Source organism: Panthera onca, chromosome B4, assembly GCF_046562875.1.
Source record: "Panthera onca isolate mPanOnc1 chromosome B4, mPanOnc1 haplotype 2, whole genome shotgun sequence".
Classification (NCBI taxonomy): domain Eukaryota; kingdom Metazoa; phylum Chordata; class Mammalia; order Carnivora; family Felidae; genus Panthera; species Panthera onca.
In genome coordinates, this window is record NC_138345.1 from 579,386 (window position 1) to 605,561 (window position 26,176).

The window sequence follows — 26,176 nt, forward strand, 5'->3', positions numbered from 1 at the left end:
AGAGAGAACCCAGCTTTAGAAGCTATTGATCTCCCAAATCTCTCCAATTTAGCTTCTCCAAAAGCGGCCTGAGCCCATCTACTAACATCCGAGCCCGCATGCGCTTATTAAGTGTGTATAGTTACCCGAGAAGCTCAAAGAAGAGTCCACACGGACTCTGACAAGATAGACCGTCCAACAAACTCAGCCCACCACAGCCCATACAAGATGTCTCCTGCTACCCTCACTGGTCCGAGGGAAATCCGAGGGAGAGCTCCCGATCTTGGCAATTCTCTTTGGGCCTGATCCAATTTAATAGATACAGAAAATTCTCCTTAAAAAAAAAAAAAACCCACAGTCAATTCCCTAGAAAAACCTAAGGAAACCTAGTGACCCTGAAGTGGAGGAAAAAAACAATGTTATATAGTTTATACTAATAACAACAGGTTTCCAAATGGAGTGTGCACAGCCAACTGGCCATGAGACCCTGTCCTGTCCTTGGGAGTCACTGGCAAGGCCGCAGGTTTCCACCTATTCTTGTTTTTTAGGTAAAATGGGGCCCAACACTGCCCTAACGCCAGCTGTGAGAAGTCTTCCTAGGCTCTCGGATTGCCTGCTTATCAAAAAGAAACAAACGTATGTATGTGTCTATGATTCAGTTGCAAAGTCTGGCTCAAGACTGCAAGAACACAAGTGGAAGGAAGTTTCTGAGTGTCCAGTGCACATAAAAGTTACTTTGGGAATAAGATTAAGGAAAGGTTCACCTGGAAGAAGTTATTTAGGAACTACAGAACACACAAGCCAATCAAGTACTCTGTAGAAGTACTCTTTACCCAAGATTTACAGTAAGAGCTATAATTTTAAATACTCTGGTTATGGCTTGTGATGGTTCCACTTACGATTTTTCAATGTTTAGACTTTACAATGACGCAAAAGCAATATGCATTCGGTAGAAACAATTCCTTGAATTTTGAATTTGGATCTTGTCCCGGGTAAGCGGCATGTGGGATGATGCCCCCTCACGAGTGGCTGTCAGCCCCGCGATCACGAGAGTGACAACGGATGCACGGACAATGACAATCGTCCACGCCCACACCACCACTCTGCTCCTCACCGCGAGCGCAGGATTCAGCCCACTACGTGAGACAGTCAACACGTCATCATCAAACAGGCGTGGCTTTAAGGACTCTGCCCAAACCTAGGCTGAGGTAAGTGCTCTGAGAACGTCTAAGTAGACCCGGCTAAGCGGTGAGCGCTCAAGGTTAGGGCACTGGATGCACTTACCACTTACGGTATTTAGGGAGGATTTTGGAGGGATGTGACCCCACCGTAGGTTGAGGAAGATCTGTAGATGCGACGCTGTAACAAGTTCAGAAAGAAAACAGCCAGGAGGTGAGGCACGTGCTATGGGGCAGAGACACGGGGCCGGCTACATGCCTTGGACAGATTTATTAATTAATCTAGAACTCTCATTTTCTATGTAAGTCAAATGAAAATGACATTGCCTAGTTCACTGGTTTCTCTGAAGATCAAGTTTAAAAGTGTGCAAATGCTTAGCTCCTAAGAAGCTCTCGATGTAATTTATTTCACTATTATTATTATATTTAATATTAATATTAAATACAAAAAATTAACAAATATGAAGTGTAGAGCCAAATGTCAGAAAAGCCAAATTCTAGTTTATTCATCACCCCAATAAAAAATTCACTGAGAAATCTGTTGTGAACTTAAAAATGCAGAAATCTAGAGGGCCGTCATCAACGACCACGGCCAGATGCTCTTCTGGAAGAACCACGTATTCTGGTATCACCCATGAAGCATGGAAGCAACCTGTGTGTGAAGACCAGGGCACTGGCTGTGGTTTGCCACCACCGTTATTCTTGACCGTGTGTAAAATCGCTGGCCTCTGGCCTCAGCGTCCGTCCCGCACAGCAGTCCGCACACGGCCCTTAGTGCCCCAGCACCGACTCTGCCTTTTCCCCACAGTAGGTTCCACTGGGGCCAAATGCTGGTTTTAAATCATCTTAACTACAGTCCCACCTAACTGTCAACAAGGACAAAAACCAAACACTCAGATAGGAAATGAAAAACACCTGCAAACCCTGTCCTACTCAAGAGACATTTTGTTCCTAAAACAACGAGAAAGTTATGATAATCACTAAAACAACAGCAACAACCATTTAACATGTGTTTTTGAGGGGTACCTGGGTGGCTGAGTGTCTGACCTCGGCTCAGGTCACGATCTCATGGTTCGTGGGTTCAAGCCCCATGTCGGGCTCTGTGCTGACAGCTCAGAGCCTGGAGCCGGCTTCTTGGATTCTGTCTCCCTCTCTCTCTGCCCCTCCCCTGCTTGTGCTCAGTCTCTCACTCTCAAAAAAAAAAAAAGGTTAAAAAAAAATCTAATGTGTGCTTTTGAAATGTTTCAGCTGATCAGGACCATCTTCACCAAGAATGTTTTTTTAGGAACTCAGCCGACAGGTCCCACGTGATCTCAAAGCCTGCACGCTGACCCTCACTCAAAGAGATCACCTTTTGTGGTGGAAAAGCCACGGACTCTATTCAAGGACTGAGGACACATGAGGGTTTCCCTCTCCACAATACAAAACATGTGACCTCTCCAAGCTCAAAGAATAACTACGTTCATGTTTTTAAAGTCTCCCACTGACCTTGTTAAACAAACAAATGCTACTATTTACACTTTATCTTTCCTCCTGTGAGAAGTGTCTCCAGCTAGGGAGGCACGAAGCTCACAGATACCTCCTGATTCTCCAAATTCACGTCACACGAGGCCCACTCCTCAAAGACCCCAACTCTGCCCATCAGGAACATCAGGACGATACTCAGCAAACAGTTTTTAAAGAGAAACTCGGGGCGCCTGGGTGGCGCAGTCGGTTAAGCGTCCGACTTCAGCCAGGTCACGATCTCACGGTCCGTGAGTTCGAGCCCCGCGTCAGGCTCTGGGCTGATGGCTCAGAGCCTGGAGCCTGTTTCCGATTCTGTGTCTCCCTCTCTCTCTGTCCCTCCCCCGTTCATGCTCTGTCTCTCTCTGTCCCAAAGATAAATAAACGTTGAAAAAAAAAAAAAAAAAATTTAAAAAAAAAAAAAAAAAAAAGAGAAACTCAATTTCTGATTATCTAATACTTCCAGAAAAACAGCAAGGCTGGGGAGAATCCATTCTGTGCTTGGTTCGGACTTTGGCACTTCCCGAAGCTGCTTCCTCCGGGCACCCCCAGGACAGTCCCGCAGGCTGGCCAGACCCACTGCCCCTCGGGAGCCGGTGACAAGAGCTTGGCGAGGCCACCCCATCACCGCACGTGGTGCTGTGGCAGGAGGAAGCTGGGGATGGCCTCATCCCAGGCTCTGCTTGGAACCTTCCCAAACAAGAGAAAGGGGACAGAACGGGGCCCCAGAGATGAGATGACCCACGGGAGCTCGGCATTCCCTGGCCGGGCCACTGGATATGTGCTGCTGCAGGCAGTGAGGGTCACCTCAGGAGAACCACGCCAGTGGCTGCTTGCCTGCTGGCTGGACGCCACCGCCCCCAGTCTCTCCACAGACCACAGGCCACTGCAGGTGTGCAGCTTGTAATAACCGCTGTGGAGACCCGCTCAGGTCTCCAGAATCAAGAACGCGTCCAGCTGTACAGAGGCCAGGAGGGAGCAGCGAGGTGTGTGGATGCCGGCAGCTATGTCCTAGAGCTGAGACGCCAGAGACAAGGTTACACGGGGGACCAAGTGGGGACTCGGCCTTTCCATCCGCTTCACGACAGAGCCCTTCTGTGAACAGGCAACGTACGATTGCTGCCATCATCAGCTTCAAAACATCGCATTTATCAGCAATCGTGAATACTGACTGTTCCCTGGGACTTTGTACCAGGTACTCAAAAACAATAAAAAATTTTATCAGGAAGATTTTGGGCCAAATCTGTTTTCAGAATGAATTCTATGTTAAATTATGAAATGCTTAATGAACATCTGAACGAGATCACGTGAGGTTCACCTGAAATGCATCGTGAAATGCCTATTTATCGCAAAGCTTTGATTTGAAGAATAGAAATGGAAAAATAATATCCTCCAAAGGATATCAGCCAGCACAGCTATCATCTCAAACTATGACTGCTGGCATGTACTTCAGGATAAACTATAGACACAAAGTTAAGACCACAAGCTGAAGGTGCGTCTCAGCACAGTGCGAGAGCTCTGTTAGGATACGGAAAAAATGAAGGTGTCTCTGGAGACCATTTAATAACCGGGACTTTGACACTGCAGGACTGTGGCCAGAAGCTGCAGGACTGTGGCTTGTTCTTTGGGGTTCAGCACAGAAGACACCAGCCCTCGCGAGTCCCAGCTCATGCTGCCTTGCAACGAGGAAATGAGAGAAAACCATGGACCGAGCTGTGTCAACACCCAAGGAAAGATACAGCGGGATGAAAGAATCTGTCACCACTCACACCTTACTTCACTATTGGAAAAACTTCCCTTTTTTGGGGACTATTAAAAAAGACAAAGAGGAGAGGATGACACACATATTTCTGGAGTTTTTTTTCTTGGGAATTCCTTAACCATTATGCCAGGACTCAGAAAAGTAGGCAGAGTAATTTGTAAGAATCAAGAAGATAAGGCAGTATACTGATGTGAAAACAAAACCATTAGGTATGATCTGATTTTAAGTTTCCTAGGACTTCTAACTAATTTTCTAATTTTTGAATGTTTATTTATTTTTGAGACACAGAGTGCAAGCAGGGGAGGGGTAGAGAGAGAGAGAGAGAGAGAGAGACACAGAATCTGAAGCAGGCTCCAGGCTCTGAGCTGTCAGCACAGAGCCCAACATGGGCCTTGAACTCCTGGGAGATCGTGACCTGAGCCGAAGTCAGATGCTCAACCGACTGAGCCACCCAGGAGCCCCTAGGATTCTAATTTTAAAAATGTTGTTCCACTGGCCTTCTACCACTTTAAATGAAAATAAAATTATTACCACAACCTGAAAAGAAGCTGGTCTAGCTCTGATCAGACTTCATAAAGTGGCCCCACAGCCTAAAGGTCCATCATTATGTTTGTAAGTGATGCAAAAAGGAACAGTCCCACCACAGACTGCCCCGCACTTGGGCTGGTACAGACCCAGCATGGATGACAACCATCACGGTGGCAATGACCCCGGGATGAGGGCAGGGACTCTGCGCACAGAGGGTGCTTATGAAGAACACTTTCACCAAGGTTTTTTTTTCACTGTGCAACGGAGAGTTTCCAGATAGACTTTTCCATCCCCTCAGAGAACCATCGTCTTCTATGAAAAGGCACAAACGAGTAAGCAAATTGCAAAGCACAAAGCTGGACAGGACGTGACGGAGTCGGAGCCCGAGCCCAGGACTGCTGACTTCGGCTCAGGTCATGATCTCGTGGTTTGTGGGTTCAAGCCCCACATTGGGCTCTGTGCTGACAGCGTGGGGCCTGCTTGGGATTCTGGGTCTCCCTCTCTGCCCCTGCCTTGCCTGCACTCGGTCTCTTTTAAAAATAAATAAAAACATTTCATCATTCATTTCCTTCTTCTGATAAAAAAGGAACTACAAAGAAACATCTACTGTTAAACCACACATACAAAATTCGGAGATTAGGAAGGGCTTGAGAGCTTTCCCCAGTCCTTCGGAAAATAATAGGTAAGAGCTACTCCAAACAGAATTTATAAAAATTTAGAAAAATATCGTTTATTTTTGGTTTCCATAGAGTAACACACCACAGCCCTTAAAAGTTTTAAGTTAAAAAAAAATTTTTTTAAGTTAGGAACTGTACTTTTTCTAGTACTAAAATGGAGAAAGACTGCCTTTGCCAGGGATAAGGTGCAGGCCGTGGCTGGGCACTCGATGTCCGACGGTGCTGGGCTGAACCCTGCCCGTGCGTTACCGCGGCCGGTCCTCACAAGTGTGTGACAGAGGCAGCAAGAAACGCCCTAGTCTGAGAGCCCTGCAGGTCAAGGGCAGGAGGGGTCTCCAGACCCTACTCTCCTGCTTGGTCCCCACAAATTCTGAGCAACAGATCTTTGACCTGAAAGGATGCTCTGTTCTGCCTTTTCAATATCTTTTATTACAGGGTTAAAAAAAAAAAAAAAAAAAAAAAGTTAAAAGTCTTACAGTCATTAAAATGACTGGGTATGACCTCCATTACTGGCCGAATTCCAAAGTGGCAGATAACACCGTTTTTTTCTACTTTCTAAGAGTCTAACAAACTTCAAATAGAATTAATGTAACACCAGGGCACCTGGGGGCTCGATCTTACAGTCCTGAGTTCGGGCCTCGCACGGGGCTCTGCTGATAGTGTGGAGCCCACTTAGGATTCTCTCTCTCTCTCTCTCTCTCTCTCTCTCTCTCTCTCTCTGCTCCTTCCCTGCTCACTCAGGCAGGTAAGCTCTCTCTCCAAAAAAAAGAAAAAAGAAAAAAAATTAACAATTAAAAGAAAGATTTAATGTAACACTAACTTGGGTATATTTTGCCCTGACTCTGAAGTTGTAAAGGGAATTTTTGTAACAGAAAAGTCTTTCTGCCACTGCCTTGCTTAACAGCGGCTTAGTTAAGTGGTCTAAAACAAAGGAGAGGGTCAAAATTCTCCCGAAGGTCATACAGCTATAAACGTGAGACAGGTGCCCTCTGCTCCCAGCCTGGCACGGTCAGGGTCTCCCTGGCAGACGATTACCTCCTGGAATCCCTTCAGCCACTTTCACGCGGCTCTTAGAGACACTGCAACCTAAACCGAAAAGTGCGTTTCCTGAGAAAACTACACGAATCTAAGTAGCCAACGACTCTCGACGTGACCCAGGTGATGCCAGGCACAGACAAGAGCACCTGGCACATCGTGGACGTCCTGCGCTCGCTCCGCCAACCAGGGGTGGCACCTCACACACCCGCGACGCGGTTCGAACACGTGCAGACGTGAGGCCTCAAAGATTCTGGATCCTCTGCTGCCTACAGCTCTCCAGCACTGTGCAAACCCTCCCTCCTCCAGAGAGACCACCCCACCCACCGAGCAGGGAGGCCGGACGCCCTCCGTTGAGTAACAGGGGTGTTGATTTACATCAACGACACTCGCCACAGAACAAGGACCGAGTGTCGTCTCCTCGGCGTCTTCTGTACTTAATACGATTTTTAAAATGCCACTAAGAGCAGCGTGTGCGCAGACGTGTGACTGCGTGTGTGCGTGGCGACCAGGTTACTCCTCCAGCAGCAGCAATACGGTTTCTCTCCTGCACGGCACGCTGTTCTACCGTGTTGCTGTTGACGGGCTCGTGGAGACGCCTGGCCTCCTTCAGGGTCCGGTGGGACATCGTGCGGGTGGGCCTGCTCCCACCGCCGTCCACAGGCACCCCAAGCCCTTCCACTCGGCCAGCCCTGCCCACCTGCAGGCCCGCCTCGCGCCTCCGGCTCCCAGCGCATGTTATACACGTCTGCGCCCACGCGGCTCGCCCTCCGAGCCCGCCTGTTTGCTGAGGACTTCCTGTTTATCTGGTCTCCTTAGCACCTAAACTGTGCTTGACACACTAATTATTCACCACAGTTTGTGGCCGATTTAAACAAATGAAGCACGTGGTGTCTCTGAATTAAAGGATAAAGGCCTGCTTACTTAAGACACATCCTGTTACCAGACAAAGAGGATTTTTTTCAGTATGCATAGTACCAACTGGCTGGCTTACTCGACAGGAACCGATGCTTCGGAAGCTCTGACCCGTCACCCGCGGTTCCCAAAGCGCCTCCACCGTGCCCTGGGCTCTGCTTCCCACGCTCACCGCAGCTCGCCCGCGATCGGACCGACCACAGGGCTGTAAAGCTGACACACAGACACACAGACTCTTGAACGCTCCGCTCTTCTGAACTGCAACGTCAGCAGAGCCCAACCCAAGAAGCAGGAATGGAAACGCCAGGCTCCAGACACTTGAGTGTTCTACATCCCAGAGAATTTTCAAAAAGCTAAAAACAATCCCCACACAGGAAAAAAAAAAAAAAAAAAAACATTGGGATGAACACCTTCAAAAGCGTATTCGATCATTAATGGGCAGCCGCCAGGTGGTAAAGCTGGTTCAAAGAACATTTGGGGAATTACTTACAGGCACTTGGGACAATGACGGCGGCCTCAGAGGGCCGGCTAGATGGGGCAGAGGCTGGGGTCAGGACACAAACCAGATGTGTCGCTACCGGAAAAAAACGCACAAGTGACGGAAACGTCACTCCTGGCCTTTCGTCGGCAGCGACTAACACTGGGCCAAACCAAGCTTGGATTATCAAGCCACGAGTGGGCCTGTCACATGTGTCCCGCCCCACCTGACAGGCACGGTGCTCCCCTCTGCCACATTCTCAAGCTCTGGCCGACTTTTCTCAGCGTCCGGCAGGAAGAACTGTGCTCCACTCGATACGTAAACCAGCCGAGCTGGGCTGGGGCTCCTATTTGATTTTGAAAGGAGAAAATACACTTTATTAAAAACTAAAAAACAGAAGGGGCCTAGCAGGATCGCTTTAACCCAGGGTCACAGATTCCCTGACGGTGCATTTGCCGCCTCGTGATCCACGTTGGGCTTGGGGATGGGACCCGACGCACCCCCCAGGGCTAGACCACGTGGCTTCCACTTTGGCCAGGACACCGGCCCAGGGAGCCATGTGATGGCACGCGGGGAGGGCCACAGCCACAGCCACCAAGCCGCCACACAAGGGACTCTCAGCCACAGGCGCGGAGGGAAGCGGCCTCCAGGTGGCTCTGGGCCCCAGGTCTGCCCACGCCCAGCTGTGGCCCCAGACGTCCCGAGCAGTGACACATCAGTAACCACCGGCGGGTGGGGAGCTCCCACGGGGAGCAGCGGCCGTCACCTCCCGCGTGGTAGGGCAGGCCTGCAAGTCCCCCACTGAAGGCAGCAGGGTCTGCGGTCTGCACCCCCAAGGCTCCAGAGCTGGAGCTGCCACTCTCTCCAGGGCAAAGCTCACCCAAAACCTGGCTCCACTGAGCAGCGTCTACACATGTGTGCAATTACAGTAGGTGAAAATGGGAACGGCCAGGGTGGGTCGGGGTTGTGATCCCGGCAGCTTCGAGGTCTCTTTGGATGGCCCTTGGGGTTACAGGGTCCAGTCTACAGGCTCCGGGGGCTCCGAAGCTGGGACAAGAACCACTCCCTGGTTTAGTTTTACTGGAATCAGCTCACGACTGACTCCCGTTCGGAAGGCTGTGCGTGACACTTTGCACCCCACACCCTGGAGCCGGAGTCACACATGGGTCAGTGAGGACAGCCCCGGCCACCTCAGGGACGGCAGACAGACATGCACACCGAGCGCTAACAGCGGGGCGATAGGCAGGTGGCGGCCGGCCAGCGTCTCTCTGGAGAAGGATCCGGAACAGCGCTAAGCGGCTGCTTTCCCCACAGGGCCCGGTTCTGCTGAGCTGACAGGCCCAACTGGAATCGAGGCTCTGGATCGGCTCGCTACCTGGATGAAGAGCTTTCAGAATTCACTTCGACCCTCAGAATGGGGGTCTCATGCAGCTTTCTCCTGCACACACCTCCTCTCTTACGGGGAAAAGAAAAATCAATCGGGAGAGAACGCAAAGGCCATAAAATACAGCCACCAATTTAAACATTAAAATTTAATAACACTCCGAATCGAAGACGAGTTAAATTACATCTCCAAACCTCTAAAAGCAGCTCAGGCTGTGCAGGGAGGGAGGCCATGTCTGCGAGTGCGGGGCTAAGGGACGCACTCACATGCCCCTGGGACGGGACGGAGGCGGCCCACGCGGAGCCCTCCCTCCCTCCCGGCCGTCCGATGGGTCTGTCGGGAAGAGGCGCGTGTGCGGGCCACGAGCACGGGGGAGGAGACCCCTGCCCACCCACACCCGCCCCAGCATGACAGCCACACGGAGGAAACGAGTCACTGGCTCTCAGCTCGCAGGCGAGCTCGCCAGGAGCACCACCGGGAGCACGGCCCGCCATGGCGCAGAAAGAGGAACCAGCAAACGCCACTCACTCTCCCCCAAGGCATCGTCCAGCCACGCATTCCAGCCTCCACCTAGGTGAAGCCGGTTCCTTCCCAGCACCAATGGCAGGGGCGGGACCCCGAATGTGGCCCACCTCCCCTGCAGAAGCGTCTGCTTGGAGAGGACACCGGTTCCAGGCTGACACCCAGTTGTGCACTCCTGCTCCCCAGCGAGAAGAGCAGGACACGTGGCACCAGGGAGGAGGCTGAGGGAGGACGTGGCCTTGCCACAGCTCCCACCAAGCAGCCACCAGGACGACTTAGCCATCCGAGGCCACAGCCACTTGCCAACAAGGGCCCGATGACTCCAGCGGCCGACGGGCCGTCCTCACGAGGCCGAGGAGGTGGTCGATGGTCCAGCACCAAGAGAACCGGATGCTGACGACACCCAAACCCACCCTGAGGAAGGCCGGAGAGGACACAGGATCACACCTCCGCGGGAACTGGGGTTCTCAACCCTCATCTTGAAGTAAGGCTCAGGCCTCAGCCTGTTTTAACCGCCAGAAAAGTCGGACAGTTAGCCACGGATCATTCACGGTGTTTGTTAGGGACCTACTTTCTCCCAGAGCATCGTGTTACAAAACACTGGTGACACGACCCCTACCCGGGGCACCCAGCAGATGCCCAGGTGAATCCAGATAACATGACAAGTGAGGCGTGGGAGGTTCTAATAGGAAATCCCACAGACATTTGGGCCTATCATGTCCACAAGACAAGGGAAGTCCTTAAAGTAGAAATGTTAGAGGGGAACCTAGGGGGCTTAGTCGGTTAAACATCAGACTCGATTTTGGCTCAGGTCATGATCTCACAGCTGGTGGGATCGAGCCCAAGTCGGGTTCTGTGCTGACAGTGCGAAGCCTGCTTGGGATTCTCTCTCTGCCCTGCCCCTGCTTGCTTGCGCTGTCTCTCGAAAATTTTTAAAAATTTTTAAAAGACCATAGATGTTATAGAGTCTTTGTGTTCCCCCTAAACTCCTATGTGGAAACTGAACACCCAGGTGATGATGTTAGGAGATGGGGGTCTTTGGGAGGGGAGGGGGGTTTGAAGGTGGAACCTCCATGATGGGATCAGTGTCCTTGTAAAAGAGGCCCCAGGACGCTCCCTCGCCTCTTTGCCATGTGAGGACCCAGGAGAAGATGCTGTGAACCGGGAAGGGTCCCCACCGGACACAGAATCTGCTGGCGCCTGGACCTTGAAGCCTCCAGAGCTGTGAGGAACCAGTTGGTTTCTGAGCCCATCTGTGGTGTTGGGGCCCAGCAGCCTGAGCTGAGACAAGAGGGAACCTGAGAAGACACAGGATAAAACAGCATCCTCTTAGGGATTCGGACGATAACAGAATTTAGGAGAACACCAGAAAATCCTCGCTTAAAGAAACGTCCAGCCTAATGTAAAGGGAGCTGCCCAGCACGTGTGTGAGTACAGGGGAGCATCCGTCGCCCGAGTCAGGATGTTCCTGAAAAACTGGACCTGAATTACGTCGAGCAAATAACATCCAAAGCTCTCTCAGCGCGACTGCTTTTAATTACCCTAGAGTGCATAATTCCATAAAACCAACAACCACAGCCTTATTAGCTCCACAGGCCATGGGTCTGGCTTCAATGGCATACGTCCCAAAGCCCTGTTTGCTGCAGTGGGGCCAGGGAACTGAGCCGGGTCAGCGCCCAGGGAGGCAGGAAGCCGGCCCGAAGCCTGTGCTGCTCACATGGCAACACCCTCACGTCCCTGGGCTTGCCAACGCCATCCCAGGCAGGTCTGAGAAGACAGTCATCCACACGTGAGGAGTGTGGCAAAGTGCATTCATCAGGGGTGGCACCAACGGCAAGACCCGAGGATGAAAAAACCCTGACCCTTGAAGAATGACCTTGACCCACACCTCAATACACATAAACACACCTAAATCACCACATTAAAACATTGGGGGAGAGAGGACGTTCACTGTTCATTTCGCATCACACATTTCTGACTGTCACATGAGAGGGGAAAGCAATTTGCCCAGCCAGAAAACAGGGTCTTTTAGAGACCCAAAAGGCCCCTGAGACACTATGGCCTTGAAACCAAGAGGGCAGGGCGATCACAGCATGGATGGGACAGAAATGGCCCTGCCACCCTGGTGAGGGCTCAGCAAAGCGGCACCACACTCCATCCTTACTAGGGTCTGTCTGCCATCGCTTCTTCAGTTCTTTTTAGGTTTCCACCTAATTAGCTCTGAACCATCTCCAGGAGGGAATGAGAATTCAATCACCTGAGCCTCTCTTAACAGGTAAACAAAAGGAAAGCACCGAACTTAAGCTTCTGCAAAGGCTGAGAACAGGGTTCCAGTACTGTATTCTTGTTAAAACCCCAAATTTCCTTCCAAACTGGTAGAGACTGGCATAAGATTAGAGAGCAAGCATGTGTGAGACCCAGAAAGCCCAGACTGTAAAGGGGGAGTCAGGTCCATGGTGGTGAACTCGGTAGGGAACCTGAGGGTCCCACGTTCCTGCTGGGAGTTCTTGCTGCAGGCTGGACCAGAGACCCCGCTCTCAGCCCTCGGCTCTGGAGGAACGAGACCACGCTGGACAAGGCTGCAAACGGGCCACCCCTGCAGTGAATCACGCCCTGGGGAGACTGTGTCCAAGCTGACGAAGTCACCTGTGAGCAGAACCCGCTTGGCTATATCATGCGTAGCCCATTCACCCACGTCGCTCCAAAAACTTTTCAAACTAGAACCCACAAAAACCTGTTCCTGTACGGAATATTTAGTAAACAGAACTTCACAAGTAAAATTCCTACTGTGGAAAACAGATTTTCAGGAGCTCTGATGAAATACAACACACACACATATCCAGCACATTTCCATCGCCTCTGTTCCCCATCCCAGACATGCCTGTTTCAGGGAACGCATGCATCTCAAAATGCTAACATCTCATCCATTAATAGGAAGTCCCGGTCCTGTCCCACAAACCCACAAATGCTACCTGGAAGCTGGGGAAACCCAGGGGCTTGGGGATGGTCAAGGGCATGAATTCCAAAGCCCAACTACCCAAGTCATTGTGAAGTTTACACAAATTATCTGAATCTCCTAAGCTTTAATTTCCTTTTCAGTAAAATGTGGATGACAGTAGCTTCCTCCTGGGTCACAGGGTTAACACACAGCGTCAGCTGTCAACACGCAACTCACTGGGGCTGCGCTAACAGAGCAGGCCATCAGCATTATGTATGAAAAATCAACACCGAGGATTTAGCGAAAACCAGAAAGTCTTACACGTCTATAAAAATCATCAATCTTACCTTTGAGCTGTTAAGCAGCAAATACAGAGTCGTCCTGTGCATAGGCTCTAGTCTGACCACCCCCCCAACCAAGCAGGAAAGCCCCCGCCCATCAAGCCTTCTCCGTGTGACATCCCACAAACCACTTCCAGTGATGCAGAAGGACAGACTAAGGGCCAGGACTGCAGCTTCAGGATTTAAGCTAAAGGGGTTGAGTCTGAAGTCAGTGCTGTGCACTCAATGCACATACGTGTCCCCAATAACCGGGTGAAGATGCTGTCTGCAGGGCTTAAGGTGCTGCATGCTGCCAGGGCCAAGGGCTGTGCGCCCACCCTCTCCCCAAGGAAACCTTTGCCAAGACCCCTCTCAGCCAAGGCTCTGCATGTCCAGAGTGGAAAGGACCCTCCTGGAGGCAGGTGCAAGCACCCAGGCTTGCGGACCACTGCCAGGGACGACACCGAGGTGCTGGGGGTACCAAGACCTACACAGCCTCCTCGTGAAAGTACCAAAGCCACAGGGTCACCTTAGGCCAGTGCCGCCTCACATGCACTGACTCACATGCACTGACCACAGCCCCTCCAACAGCACAGTCCGGTTTACCGAGTACTCCAGACCACTGGGCAGCCTGCGTCCCCTTCAACAGCCCCCATCGACAGCCCTCCCCCAGTATTTGTGACTTTTCTTTCAATTCACCACATCAAAACATAAAAATAAAACTCCATACACAGTTATATTAAGGAAACAAGTTTTTTTCAAAAGTAACTTAGGGTAACTTTCACCAGAACTATTGCCATTGCTGTTAAAAGTGACTTTAAATTTGTTTCAGGGCACCTGGGTGGCTCAGTCAGTTTAGAGTCGTGACTCAGCTCAGGTCACGGTCCCAGGGTCCTGGGATCAAGCCCCACTTGGGAGACATAAGATTCTCTCTCTGGCCCTCTCCCCCACTTGCACTCACTCGCTCGCTCTCTCTAAAAATAAATAGAAAGATGAAGATTTTAAAATTAAAAAAATAAAACTGTTTTTTTATGCCATCTTCCCTTATCAACTAAGACTCCAAGAAAAAGAAAAAAATAGAATCATCATGAATTCCATTTTGTCATATTGGAAATACACATATTTCCTAAATATTACAAAGCAGTGATGAGCGAAACGAGAAAAATAAACAAGATACCTTGCATTCACAGATAAGAATATTGCGAAAATGTTCACGCTACACAAAAGCATCTATACTTTCAGTGTGATTATCAGAATCCCAATGCATTTTCCACAAATATAGAAAAAACAATCCCCAAATTTGTATGGAACCACAAAAGAGCCAGGATAGCCAAAGCAATACTGAGAAAGAAAATCAAAGCTGGATGCATCCCACTTCCTGATTGGAAGCTATGTTACAAAGCTGGAGCAATCTAAACAGTATGGCATCATCACAAAAACAGACACAGAAGATCAAGAAAACGGAATCAAGAGCCCAAAATAAACCCATGCACATACACCCAACTGTTCAACCAGGCACCAAGAACACACAATTGGGGGATGTATCATCTCCTCAACAAATGGCGCTGGGAAAACTGGACGTCCACACGAAGAAAAATGAAGTTCGATCCCTATCTTACACTACGCACAGCAGTTAACTCAAAAATGCATCAAAGACCTAAAATGTAAAACCTGAAACTACAGTACTCCTAGAAGAAAACACAGGGAAAAAGGTCCTCAACATTCATCTTGGCAACAGGTTTTTTGTTTGTTTTTTTTTTTAACCTGACACCAAAAGCAAAACCAAACAAGAGGACCACAAACTAAAAGCATCTGTGCTACGAAAGAAACAAGCAGCAAAATGAAGACAGCCCACGGAATGGGAGAAGATACTGGTGAGTCACCCATCCGATAAGGGGCTGATATCCAAAATACAGAAGGGACTCCTACCACTCAACTGCAAAAAAACAGTTAAGAATTGGGCAAAAGGCTTCAACAGACATTTCTTTTTCCAAAGACATCCAGATGCCAACAGACACATAGATGCTGGACATCACTCTTCATCAAGGAAATACAAATCAAACCCACGATGAGGTACCACCTCATACCTGTCAAAATGGCTAAGCTCAACGACACAAGAAACAAGTGTTGGTGAGGATGCAGAGAAAGGGGAGCCGTCTCGCACTGCTGGTAGGAATGCAAACTGGTGCGGCTGCTCTGGAGAACAGTGTGCAGGTTCCCCAAAAACTTAAAAACAGAACTACCCTATGACCCCGCAATCCCACATCTGAGTGTTCCTCTGAAGGAAGTAAAAACACTGGGTCTAAGACATCCGTGCCCCGACACTCCCTGCAGTATTATTCACAGAAGCCAAGAGTCCATGAAGGGGTGACTGGGCACATACACGGTGGAGTATTATTCAGCCATAAAAAGGAGATTCTGTCCTTTGCAATAACATATATAAACCTGGAAAATGTTGTGCTAACCAATACAAGCCAGACGGAGGAAGGCAACCCCTGGATCATCTCACCCCCATGTGGACTCTAAAAAAGCAAAACTCAAATTGAGATGCGTCCTCTCTTTCTATGGTTTTGTCTTTTCCAGAATGCCATGTAAATGGGATTTTATAGAATGTAATGTGTGAGACCGTATTCTTTCATTCAACACCAAGCCTTTGCGAATCATCCAAGCTGCTGTGTCAATAACTTGTTTCATTTGACAGCGGGGTAGTTAGTATTCCACGGTCTAGATGGCCGTACCACAGTTGGCCTGTTCATCTCTCTTCGGCAACTACGAACGGAGCTTCTGTAAGGGCTCCAGGACAGGTTTTTGTTGGGGAGACATCCAGGCGCAGACCGCCGGGTCACAGGTGAAGCACATGTTCACTTTTGTAAGAAAGTGCCATTTCTGGAGCAGCCGTGCCAGCCTGAGTTCCCACCAGCAGCAACCACACATACCAGTAGCCCCATCCTCGCCAGCACTCGGTACCGGCCGTGCCTCCGTCCCAGCCACGCTTCGGCACGTAAAAGCGTCATGCCCTGGCTGTCATGTGCCTCTCTGTGGGACTGGTCATGGCCAACAGTTCCTGTGCTTATGTCCTTATGTCCTTGTTGATCAAGCATCCATTCGAATATTGTGTGTGAATTATCTCATTTGTGTTCTTTGTATGGAACTGTGGGGTCCTTTACATACTCCGGGAGCAAGCCCTTCGTAGGGTGTGTGGTTTGTGGATACTTTCTCCCAGCGTGTAGGTGGCTTCTGCTTTTTTCCTTAACAATGTCTCTACAGAGCAGAAGTTTTTCGTTTTGGCGAACTACACTTAGGTTCTTCTTTTGTGAGCCGCCGTATTATGTCCAGAATGCTACCTTCAGGGTAAAAAGAGTTCCTCTGATGTTGTGTTCTGGAAGCTTTAGAGTTTTACATTGGAGCTATGACCCCATTACAGTTGACTCGTGGATATGGCACTTTTCACTTTGTTGCACATGGACGCCCGATGCTTCCTGCACCATTTGTGGAGGAGATACTCTGCTGTCCGCTGAACTGCTTTTGCACCTTGTCAGAAATCAATGGCCACATTTATGCGGGTCTATTTATAAACTCTATGCTCTATTGATCCATGTTCCTTCCTGAGTATATTATAATTCGCGACTTACTTTAGCAAGTGTCTCTTTGTGGAAAAAAAAAAATAACATTATTGTCTGGAAGCAAAAACAAACTAATAACGCTCTACATGACATTACTCTTCTTGTAAGGAAGGTGCAAAGCCCTGAACACTTAGATGCCTTCATGGCTCTCAGGCACATACACATGTAAAACCTGAAAACATTTAGGGTGAAAGCAATTCATTTCAAAATAGCTTCCAAAGGCTGTCAGCGTGGAGCCAGTTTCTCCGCGCAAACACCATCCATTCAGCAACAGCCTGAAAGTCATAAGGAACTACTCAAAATCTGTTAATTAAAATTATAATACGAACATATTCGCAGATGAAGACTGGGGGATCTATGCAGACTAGATCATAAACGCCTACAAGGACAGTACAGACAGGTCAGAAGCTGGGAGTGGCTTCCAGAGGAACGAACCTGACAGAGCAGGAGCACAGACACTATCTCTAAACCGATCCTGAGAGTAACTTTATAAACCAAACTGGGGACCAGAGTGGTGGCCGAGGGCCTGCCCCCTGAAGGCCTCAGACCTGATGGCCTGTCCGGTCCCCTGAAGAGAGGGCTCGACTGCTGGGACAAGAGCAACAACAAAAACAAGTAATTATTGGGGGAAAGCATAGAACTAGCGTGTGGTGCTGTAAGGGCCTAGGACCGGACGCTGCCTTGGGGGACACATGGCCTCAAGACACAACATGCATACGGACACACAGCTGCTACCCGGCCCCAGAAAGGTGGAGATTACTGACGCCCACACAGTGCCGGCCTTCCCCTCCCTGGATGACGGCTCTGGATGGCAAGGCCCTCACTTCCTTCTAACCCAGAAGTCCAACAAGATCTCGGACACCGACCCTTCTCCCCAGAATGCTCTCCTTTAAAACCTAGCATGCCATGAGCTATGCACACGCCAGCCTGGAGGCTTCCCTATCTAGGGCCAGCACCTCAGGCCCTGACCGGCTGAGAGAAGGGCTCATTAGTCCTTAAAGACACACACCGAGAGCGGCTCCTCACTATTTGTCCACGGTGTCCTGTCCCTGAGAGTCAGACGGGATGCTCCCCACGCCTTTGCCTTCACAGCGCCAGAAATTCAGTTAGAAATAGGAGAAGGAAGCTGGAAACTAGTAGGACACGAGAATGAAGTCTCCAGCAGTACACGTCATCCTGAGGAAGCGCTTGGAGGGGGACCATTCCCGCCTCAAGGGAGTAGCATACACATCAGTCCACACCAACTGCTATCAAGATGCTGGTCTGGGAAACCCTCTACCCCATCGTCACCAACGCTGCACAGCAATGCCCCCTGCCCACTGCGCAGAGCCCGCGGGGCGGCCATGTTTCCGTAGCAAACATAACAAAGGGCACGCATCCCACGTGTTGTCTCTTTGGAAAGAGCCACCAGGGAACATTACACCATCTTCCAAGGAGTGAACGGCATGGCCCCAAACATCTCTGGAACTGTTCTTTTTTTTTTTTTTTAAGGTTTATTTATTTTTGAGAAAGAGAGACACAGAGCATGAATGGGGGAGGGGCAGAGAGAGAGGGAGACACAGAAATTGAAACAGGCTCCAGGCTCCGAGCTGTCAGCACAGAGCCTGATGTGGGGCTCGAATTCATGGACCATGAGATCATGACCTGAGCCGAAGTCGGACACTCAACCGACTGAGCCACCCAAGCGCCCCTCTGGAACTGTTCTTGATGCCACCTTTCCCTTCCAGCCCAAACAGCCCGAAACAAAATTCATAAAAATCTCTGCACTAAGAAAGACGTCAGGCATCTCCTTCTTTAACCATAAATCTTCACTGTTAGTGTAGGACGTAAAATAACAGGGTCCCCAAACCAGTGGCCCTTTGGCATGTTGTGTCTTGTGTCCGACAATGACACACCTTTGTTCTAAGAACTGGATTTTTATACAGAATCGAGAGTGAGACAAACTATCTCTGGTGACTTAAACTAGTGTCCCGGCTTGTAACGCATGGTGAATAAGCTGGACAAAGGGAACGACTGAAGGGAAGAAAGTAACTCGAAGTCTGACCCCTGAGGAAACCGGACTTAAAGACGGAGCAAGCAGCCAGTGTCGTGGAAACGACGGGAGCCCTGGTTGAGACTGCGCCTCCTCCTTGGGGCTGGTGACCGAGAGGCAGCCTCTGAGATGGCCTCTTGGAGTTCCCTCCACCTCCCTGGACCCGGGAGGAGGAAGGAAGTGGAGCCCCAAAGCCATTCTTCACCTCATCCTGCCCAACTGCCTCTGGCTGGGACCATCTTCCACGAACTCCCCCCGGAAACAATGGCTCTCTGCCCTTGGCACCCCAGCCCTGTCGTCCTATTCTGGGGGCTCCGTGACCAGAATCCGTGACCAGGCCCCCTCCACCCCCACAGTCACCTGCAGGCACCTCTGGAGGCTCCGGTCACACAGTCACAACGCACACGCTGAGCCCCAGGGGCCAGAAGGAATCTGCCTCTGGCCCCGCTGGATCCGCCCAGACCTGGAGATGGTCATCGCCCTCCCGTGTGCCTGTTCTTTGCTCCTTAGTCCCAGACCCCCGAGCTGAGCTCCAGGGACCCAGGAAGTCATCTAAGAATGTCCAGGCTCAAGCTCTCACCTTTCCCTGGTCAAGATCAGCACTGCAACATGGATTCCACACGTTTTGTCATAAAAACAAAACAACGATCTCCATTTATCAGAGACCGTGCAGGTGCTTTGCATTATTAGTGTAACTGGTAAGCCAAGTGCACACCCACACTTGCATCTTTTAAAACTAGTCTCGGGCACCTGGGCAACTCAGTCGGTTGAGTATCTGACTTCAGCCCAGGTCATGATCTCACAGTTCATGAGTTCAAGCCCCGCATCAGGCTCGCTGCTGCCACCCTGGAGCCCACTTAAGATTCTCTGTCCCCTTCTCCCCACCCCTCCCCCACTTGCCCTCTCAATAAATACATACATACATACATACATAAAACTAGTCTCATGGCTACATTTTTCTTGATAGAACCAGATAGTTACCCATTTGGAGGACAAATAACCACACTTTTAAATTATTCTTAAAAACAAAAAATGCCATCGATGTGCACAGAAACTTCCAAATACCCAGCTGATCTGAGCCCTGCACATAAACAGAGGCTGGTGATGGAAGAGAACATCCCTTTTCATTTATTTACATTCCAGGTTGGAAAAAGCACAAAGTCCACAGGACAGAAAGGCAAATAAGACTCGTCAGGCAAATAAAACTTGGGTTCAGCGGAGAAGCAGCATACTCCCCGCCCCCACATCTAGGGACTGCGGGACAGTGAGACTCAGAGGGTCATCAGAAACCTTAGTCCCTACAAGTTCAAGGCCACCTGAGGGGCAAACCACCAGGTCACGCAATGCAGAGGAACCATGTAGAGACATACAACACGCTGCTTACTGGGAAATTCTGGGCCACAAATGGTGAAGGTTCTGTACAACTGATTTTTACATTTCATTCAAAAATTATGTGCCAGTCTTGGAGAAGAGCTAGAACACTATATTCAAATATAATTTTACATTTCTAGCAAAAAACACAGTGGTCACATAGGAAGAAGAAAAAACTAACAGGTCATATATTTGGGATATGAATTAAAATGCAGTTTCTTTCTGTTCTTAACGTGTAATTTCCAGGGGTGCCTGGGGGGTTCAAGTCGGTTAAGCGTCCGACTTCAGCTCAGGTCATGATCTCGTGGTCCCGTGATCACCGAGTCTCTGCAGAGAGCTAAGGGTCTTCAGGAGAGTCACAAGAGGGTCCCCTAAGGGCAGCAAGTGCTGCAGAAATCAAGCCCATGCCGATCCCCTAGAAGGACAGCCCGACTGTGGTGCATTTGGGGGTCAACCTCGGTTTCCCCACTGGAGGTCCACTCCATGGGAGAAGGTTCTGTCGTTCACCTGTGAACTTCCAAGGTCAAACGAGGGCCCACAGGGGTGACGGGCTGGGGGACAGTGTGCAGCAGGCCCTTCCTGCAGCAATCAAAACACCCCATTTATTACTGACAACAGTCATAGCTGAGTCACCAGTGCAGGAATGCGCCCAGCTCGGCTCATCACAGCTCGCTGTAACCAAGCAGCAGTGCGCGAATCCTATACAGAATCTAGTAACGGTAACTGAAAGAGCTCACTGTATATAGTAAGATAACTTAAAAACTCCTGTCGCATTTTGCAAGCACTAGCCAGGAATGGACGCCGTGAAGGTCATGGGCCACCTCAACTGTTTATAAAGCAACACCCTTCCTTACAAAAGCCTTTTTTAACTGCACAAATTCCCAAATCTTCCTGCATCCACGTTTACATGAGGAAAAAAATTTAACAGGTATCATACAACCCAAGGAGAAACTTCCCATTTTAGACCCCACCCCGATCTGCACGGGCTCTTTGAGCAATTATTTCACACACAAGGGCGTGGGGAGACAAGAGGAGCCATTCCTGAGTATTCAGTGCTTCCTGACACGACGTCCTCAGCACTGGGAAAGGCCCCATCACAGAGTTACGAAAACGAGTACAAAAATTAGGTATTTTCTCAAGATCACACAAGCGCTGAACCACGAAGCAGGGCCTTGACGCCCAGCTTTCTGGGGTCGAGCTGCATTTACGCTATTCGGTGCCACTGACGCCACGAGAGATGGCCATCCTGGATCCTCTGGGCTTCAACACCCGGTGACCCAGAAGATGCTGGGGTCTCTGCCCTGTAAACAGCCCTAAATCTGACACCGTACTTCCCGAGTATCGGCCACTTTGGGGCTGCCATGGAGAGGTGTCCGGGACCCGGTAGAGGGAGACTTCTCCATGCATGGGATTGGGGGCAGCCAGGACGCAGGCTCTAGAATGCCGGGAAAGGAGTCCCACGGGATCCCCTCCAGGCTCCAGGCGGGGCAGCCCCAGCTCTCTGGACAGGCTTCTGAGGGAGCGGCATGTGTCCTCTACTGGAGTCACATCCGGAGCCAGGTACATGACTGCGGGGAAGACAGAGGCCAGCTGAAGACAGACCTTCTCACCCCTGCAGACACACAGCCATCGGTGAGTTCACAGCAAGCGTCTGGGACCCTCGTGGGATGTTCACCCAGAAGACGCATGTGAACAGGGATGACTCAGAGCCTGCTCCTACAGCAGAAGGCAAGACAGTGAGCTCACCTCCTTCAAGAGGGTCCCTCGGACCGTCAGAAGGAACGGGATGATGACACCGCGAGTGCTCAGTCCCCTGGCCTCTATGTGGAGGGACAAGACCTGTGTGCATACAGCGTGAGGAACACCACCGGGTAGAAACAGCCACGGAGCCTCATCCTGCCGGTGCTGTGTATGGGCCCCTGGACATGCGGCCCAGGACCAGTGGAGACACTGCTGTGTGCCCCACCTGCTCGCAGATCAGCAGGGGCCACCCCGCTCCAAGCACCGCAAGCCTGTCCCCACACAACCCAAGTGGTGCTTCGAGGCTGGCTCACAGCTGGCCAGACCCCAGGATCCTGCAGATGCCCCTCTGTTTCACAGGCAGGCAAACACCCACAGCATCACGCGGGGAAGCGGCCAAGGCTGTGACACAGCGGCCTGACGCAGCCCCGGCCCAGGGAGAGGGAGGGCCTGGCCTCAGCCTGGCTCTGTGCAGGCACGACGTCGGAGGGCAGCCGGGGGAGACGCCGCCGTGCAGGGACGGAGGGCTGGCTGTTCCCAGGACACAGCCACACCTGCAAGAGTCATCAAGTGGGCACTGGGTCATTTGTCCCCACGGACACTTAACCCTAAGCTGGAGGGTCAGGATGACGAGTCTGGCATCGCAGCATGCACACGACACAAGTTAGATTTTGCCGCAAAGATGAGTCTTCATTAAGACCGCTTTCACTCAAAACTGCTTGAGCTCACACAGTAAATTTTTAAGGCACCTTCCCAAAAGAAAATAATGTTAAAGAAATGAACGTCTTAAAAGGTGGACTTTTTAAAATTCAAACAGAGTTAACATACAGCGTTCCATTAGTTTCGGGTACACAAAATAATGATTTGACAATTCTAAGTATTTCCCTGTGCTACAAGTTATATGAATATTTTCACATATTGATATTGAGGAAACTAGCTTTAGTCTCCAGAACTGACATCACAAAGACCCCAGACTGTGCCCTGTGTGACAGGACTGGACTCCATCATACCCACCCCCAGCGGCACTCCCCCCAGGACCTCACTGGGCTTCCCCCCAAACCAGAAGCGTCTGTCCACTGTCCTGCCCACCCCAGACAGCAGCCCACGTGCTCTAGCAGCCACGATGTCGGGCGGCTCTTCTGTCCAACAGGGCGGATGTGGGGTGAGGCCCCGTGGCCCCGGGTCTGACCCGGAGGCCGTGAGTGGGGCAACAGAATCGTGTCCAGGCTGCTGCATTTCAGGAGGCTGCCTGACCCCAGCCTTTCTCGTCTGCTGGAGCAACCAGCATGATGTAGGAAACGTCCCGGGGTTGCTGAGCTCCCTCGGGACAGCACCTGGCCCACCCCACGCCGTGCGATGCTCATTTCTATCCCCAGGACACTAGAAACATCGCTATCCCCCTGAAAGAGTCCAGCTTCCCCTGTGAGGGTAAAAAACTAGGTCCATCCTGAATACAGGGAAGCAACCGGAAACGGTCTTCAAAGCATCAAACACAAAAATGACTGAAACGACTTTGGAACTGACGCCCGTCAAGTTTCAGCACAGCAGAGACTCAACGCACCAGCAACGGGGCAACAGTCAGCAAGCCGAGCGCCCCAGAGGCACTGCCGACCCCCAGACGGGAGCTGGACGCCAGCTGGTGGGGTGTGAGCACACAGCCCCCCCAGCGTGGGGTGGGGGCATCGCTGGAGGCGGGAGGGCACGCAGGCTCCTGTTAGAGCTTCCCGCGTCGACCATCGCTCCCCGGCACGTGTCTGAAGCCTCTCGGCCACCGGCACCTGTGCTGGCCGCAGAGAGAACGCCTCGTGGGCGAGCCGGCCAGGGCGGGCTGTGCCGGGTGACCCCGCCTCGAGGCCCCACGACTGCCAGAGCGCAGGGGGCTGGCCCTCTGGGTCCGAGGATTCTGCCCCAAGGAGCTATCTGCAGCTCCCAGAACTGCAGGGGCCCCAAGCAGTGCACGTGGATCCTGCCACAGACACGCGAACACGTCGTCCTCCTCCCACAGCACAAGCCCGCCCTTCATTTCCCCCCGTCCTTTACTCCACACACAGGTGCTTCTGCAACGTCCCCTCCGCACTGCTCGTAAATCTTACGGGTTTCATAAGCAAGACTTCACCGTCAAACATCCTATCTGTAGGAGTCACGCTTTCACTTTTTGAAACATTCCTCTAACCGCTGTACCAGGCCCAATCCGGTGCGTGCCCTCCTCCGTCTGACTTAACACACGTGTGGGGGCTCCCCCTACAGACTATCCACAGCAAATCTGCAGCCGAGTGCTCCCCAACCGCAGCAGCCTGCAGCATGTGCCTCCGTGACGTGCCCGCACACCTTTCAGAGGACCTTACCGAGCTTCAAGGCAGAGGGAAAGGTGAGGGGACGGGCCCCTAACAGATTAACTGGCATATCCACAACGCTTACGCAGGAGAAGCTTACCATCAGGCTGACAACGAAATAAAAGATCACAAACATGAACTCGCAGAGCCCAGGGTCCCAGGCCCCAACCTGGTCACTGACCAGCTTCAAGTGCCTGGGTCACTACGGTGGGTCCTCAGTTTCCTCTTCTGTGACGGGACAGTAACACCTTCCCACACTACCAACGAGCATGGAGACATGAGTGAAAGGTGTTGCGGAAAAGATCCCATAAAAAAAAAAAAATCCCTGCCTTTTAATGGAATTCACTGTATCGATACAAATATTGACTAAGTCATGTAACACTTGGTACTAAACTTTCATCTTCATGAGACGTAGCATTTATTTACCTGTTTATTCCATAGGTATTTACTCAACTCTTGAGAAAATTATACATTAGGAGACACGACAAGACAGTTTCCCCTGAAGGAAGACCAAACCCCAAGTGGAAAGCCCACGCTCACTGAGCCACGTGAGGCAGCCCGTCAGAGGGCGAGTGGCATCCAGAGAACCCGCCTGCGTCCTCGCCCACTGCCTCCTGCTCCACCTGTGCTGCCCACAACCGGCTTCCCGAGCGTTTCGACCAGCACGTGAGACACAGCAGGACCTCCCTGGACGAGCTCCCAAAGCCAGTGCAGGGGAGGAAGGCGGAGACAGACAAGCAAACCGCACTTAAATCCACCCCAGGACCTGGCCCAGATTACCCCCCTGAAGGGAAGACCACCCGTGGCCTGGCCTCGCCCCGAGACCCAGTGCTCCCACCCCTCCCGGGCCACTCAGAGTGAGGAGCCCCCGTGCAGACAGGGTGCACAACGGCTTTAGTGACAAAGGTGATAAACATTTTTACTGAGTATCAATCAATAATCAATGCTTGCCACCACAGATGCAAATAGTAAAGATATTTTTTAACTATTTAAATTAATTTGTCTCAGGGCACCTGGGTGGCTTAGTCAGTTAAGTGCCCCACTTCGGCTCAGGTCATGAGCTCACAGTTTATGGGTTCGAGCCCTGTGTCGGGCTCTGTGCTGACAGCTTGGAGCCTGCTTTGGATTCTGTCTCCCTCGCTCTCTGCTCCTCCCCTGCTTACACTTTTTCTCTCTCTCCTTCAAAAATAAATAAATGTTAAAAAAAATTTGTTTTAATGGATTTGTCTCATGATTTGCTCCTAATGAGACATGATAAAACTAGGCTTCTATTATGTAAGTCTTCAAATACCCTTGAACTGTTTCTGTCCCTTCTTATTCTTGTATACAATAAGCCTAAGGTTAGAGGAGCACAAAAAATACCACTGATAGCAGCTGAGATGACGAGGGCAGGACTTGCCCCCACAAGGGACTGACCCCAATTCCTCTCCTTCCCTCACACGCAAACACCAAGAATCCAGGAGTTAGGAAGGAGTGTGGACCAGCCCCTGACTGCCAGCATCCCGGGGGGTCACCGCTACCCGGCAAACAGACCCACAGCCAGGATGCTCGCCCCCAGCCCCACCTCACGGCTCCAGAGAGCTCAAGCCTCTGCACACGTCACCGCTCAGGACCACAGCAGGTGCCAGAGAACACTGTTAGCCTGCAGGCAGGTCAAGGGTAGAAGAAGCCGATCGGATAACCACTCCTCCGTGGAGAAGACCCACACGTCCTTCCAGACAAGGAGCCACGGGTGTCCAGCGAATCAACTTAAGGGTAAAGCATTTAGCTCACACATAAAAAAAGGAACAGGTGAGAGCCGCCATTGGGCCAATGTGGCACGCGCACGCGCGCGCGCACACACACACACACGCACACA

The 26,176-nt window shown here is 51.0% G+C and overlaps 1 protein-coding gene across 4 annotated transcripts in view; it reads right to left on the reverse strand.

The window, feature by feature from the left end:
* Positions 1-26,176, reverse strand: part of DIP2C (DIP2 acetate--CoA ligase C (putative)) — a 413,428-nt gene that overhangs the window by 301,680 nt on the left and 85,572 nt on the right. Inside the window, exon 1 of one of the 4 annotated variants that reach the window (XM_078450507.2) lies at positions 19,856-19,989. The exons of 2 other annotated variants lie outside the window; for them this stretch is intronic. In XM_078450507.2, the coding sequence (XP_078306633.1) occupies positions 19,856-19,913 (58 nt within the window). In that variant the 5' untranslated portion in view covers positions 19,914-19,989. Of the gene's footprint in view, positions 1-19,855; positions 19,990-26,176 lie in introns of those variants that run through there. One more of the 4 variants, XM_078450508.2, reaches the window with a different exon arrangement.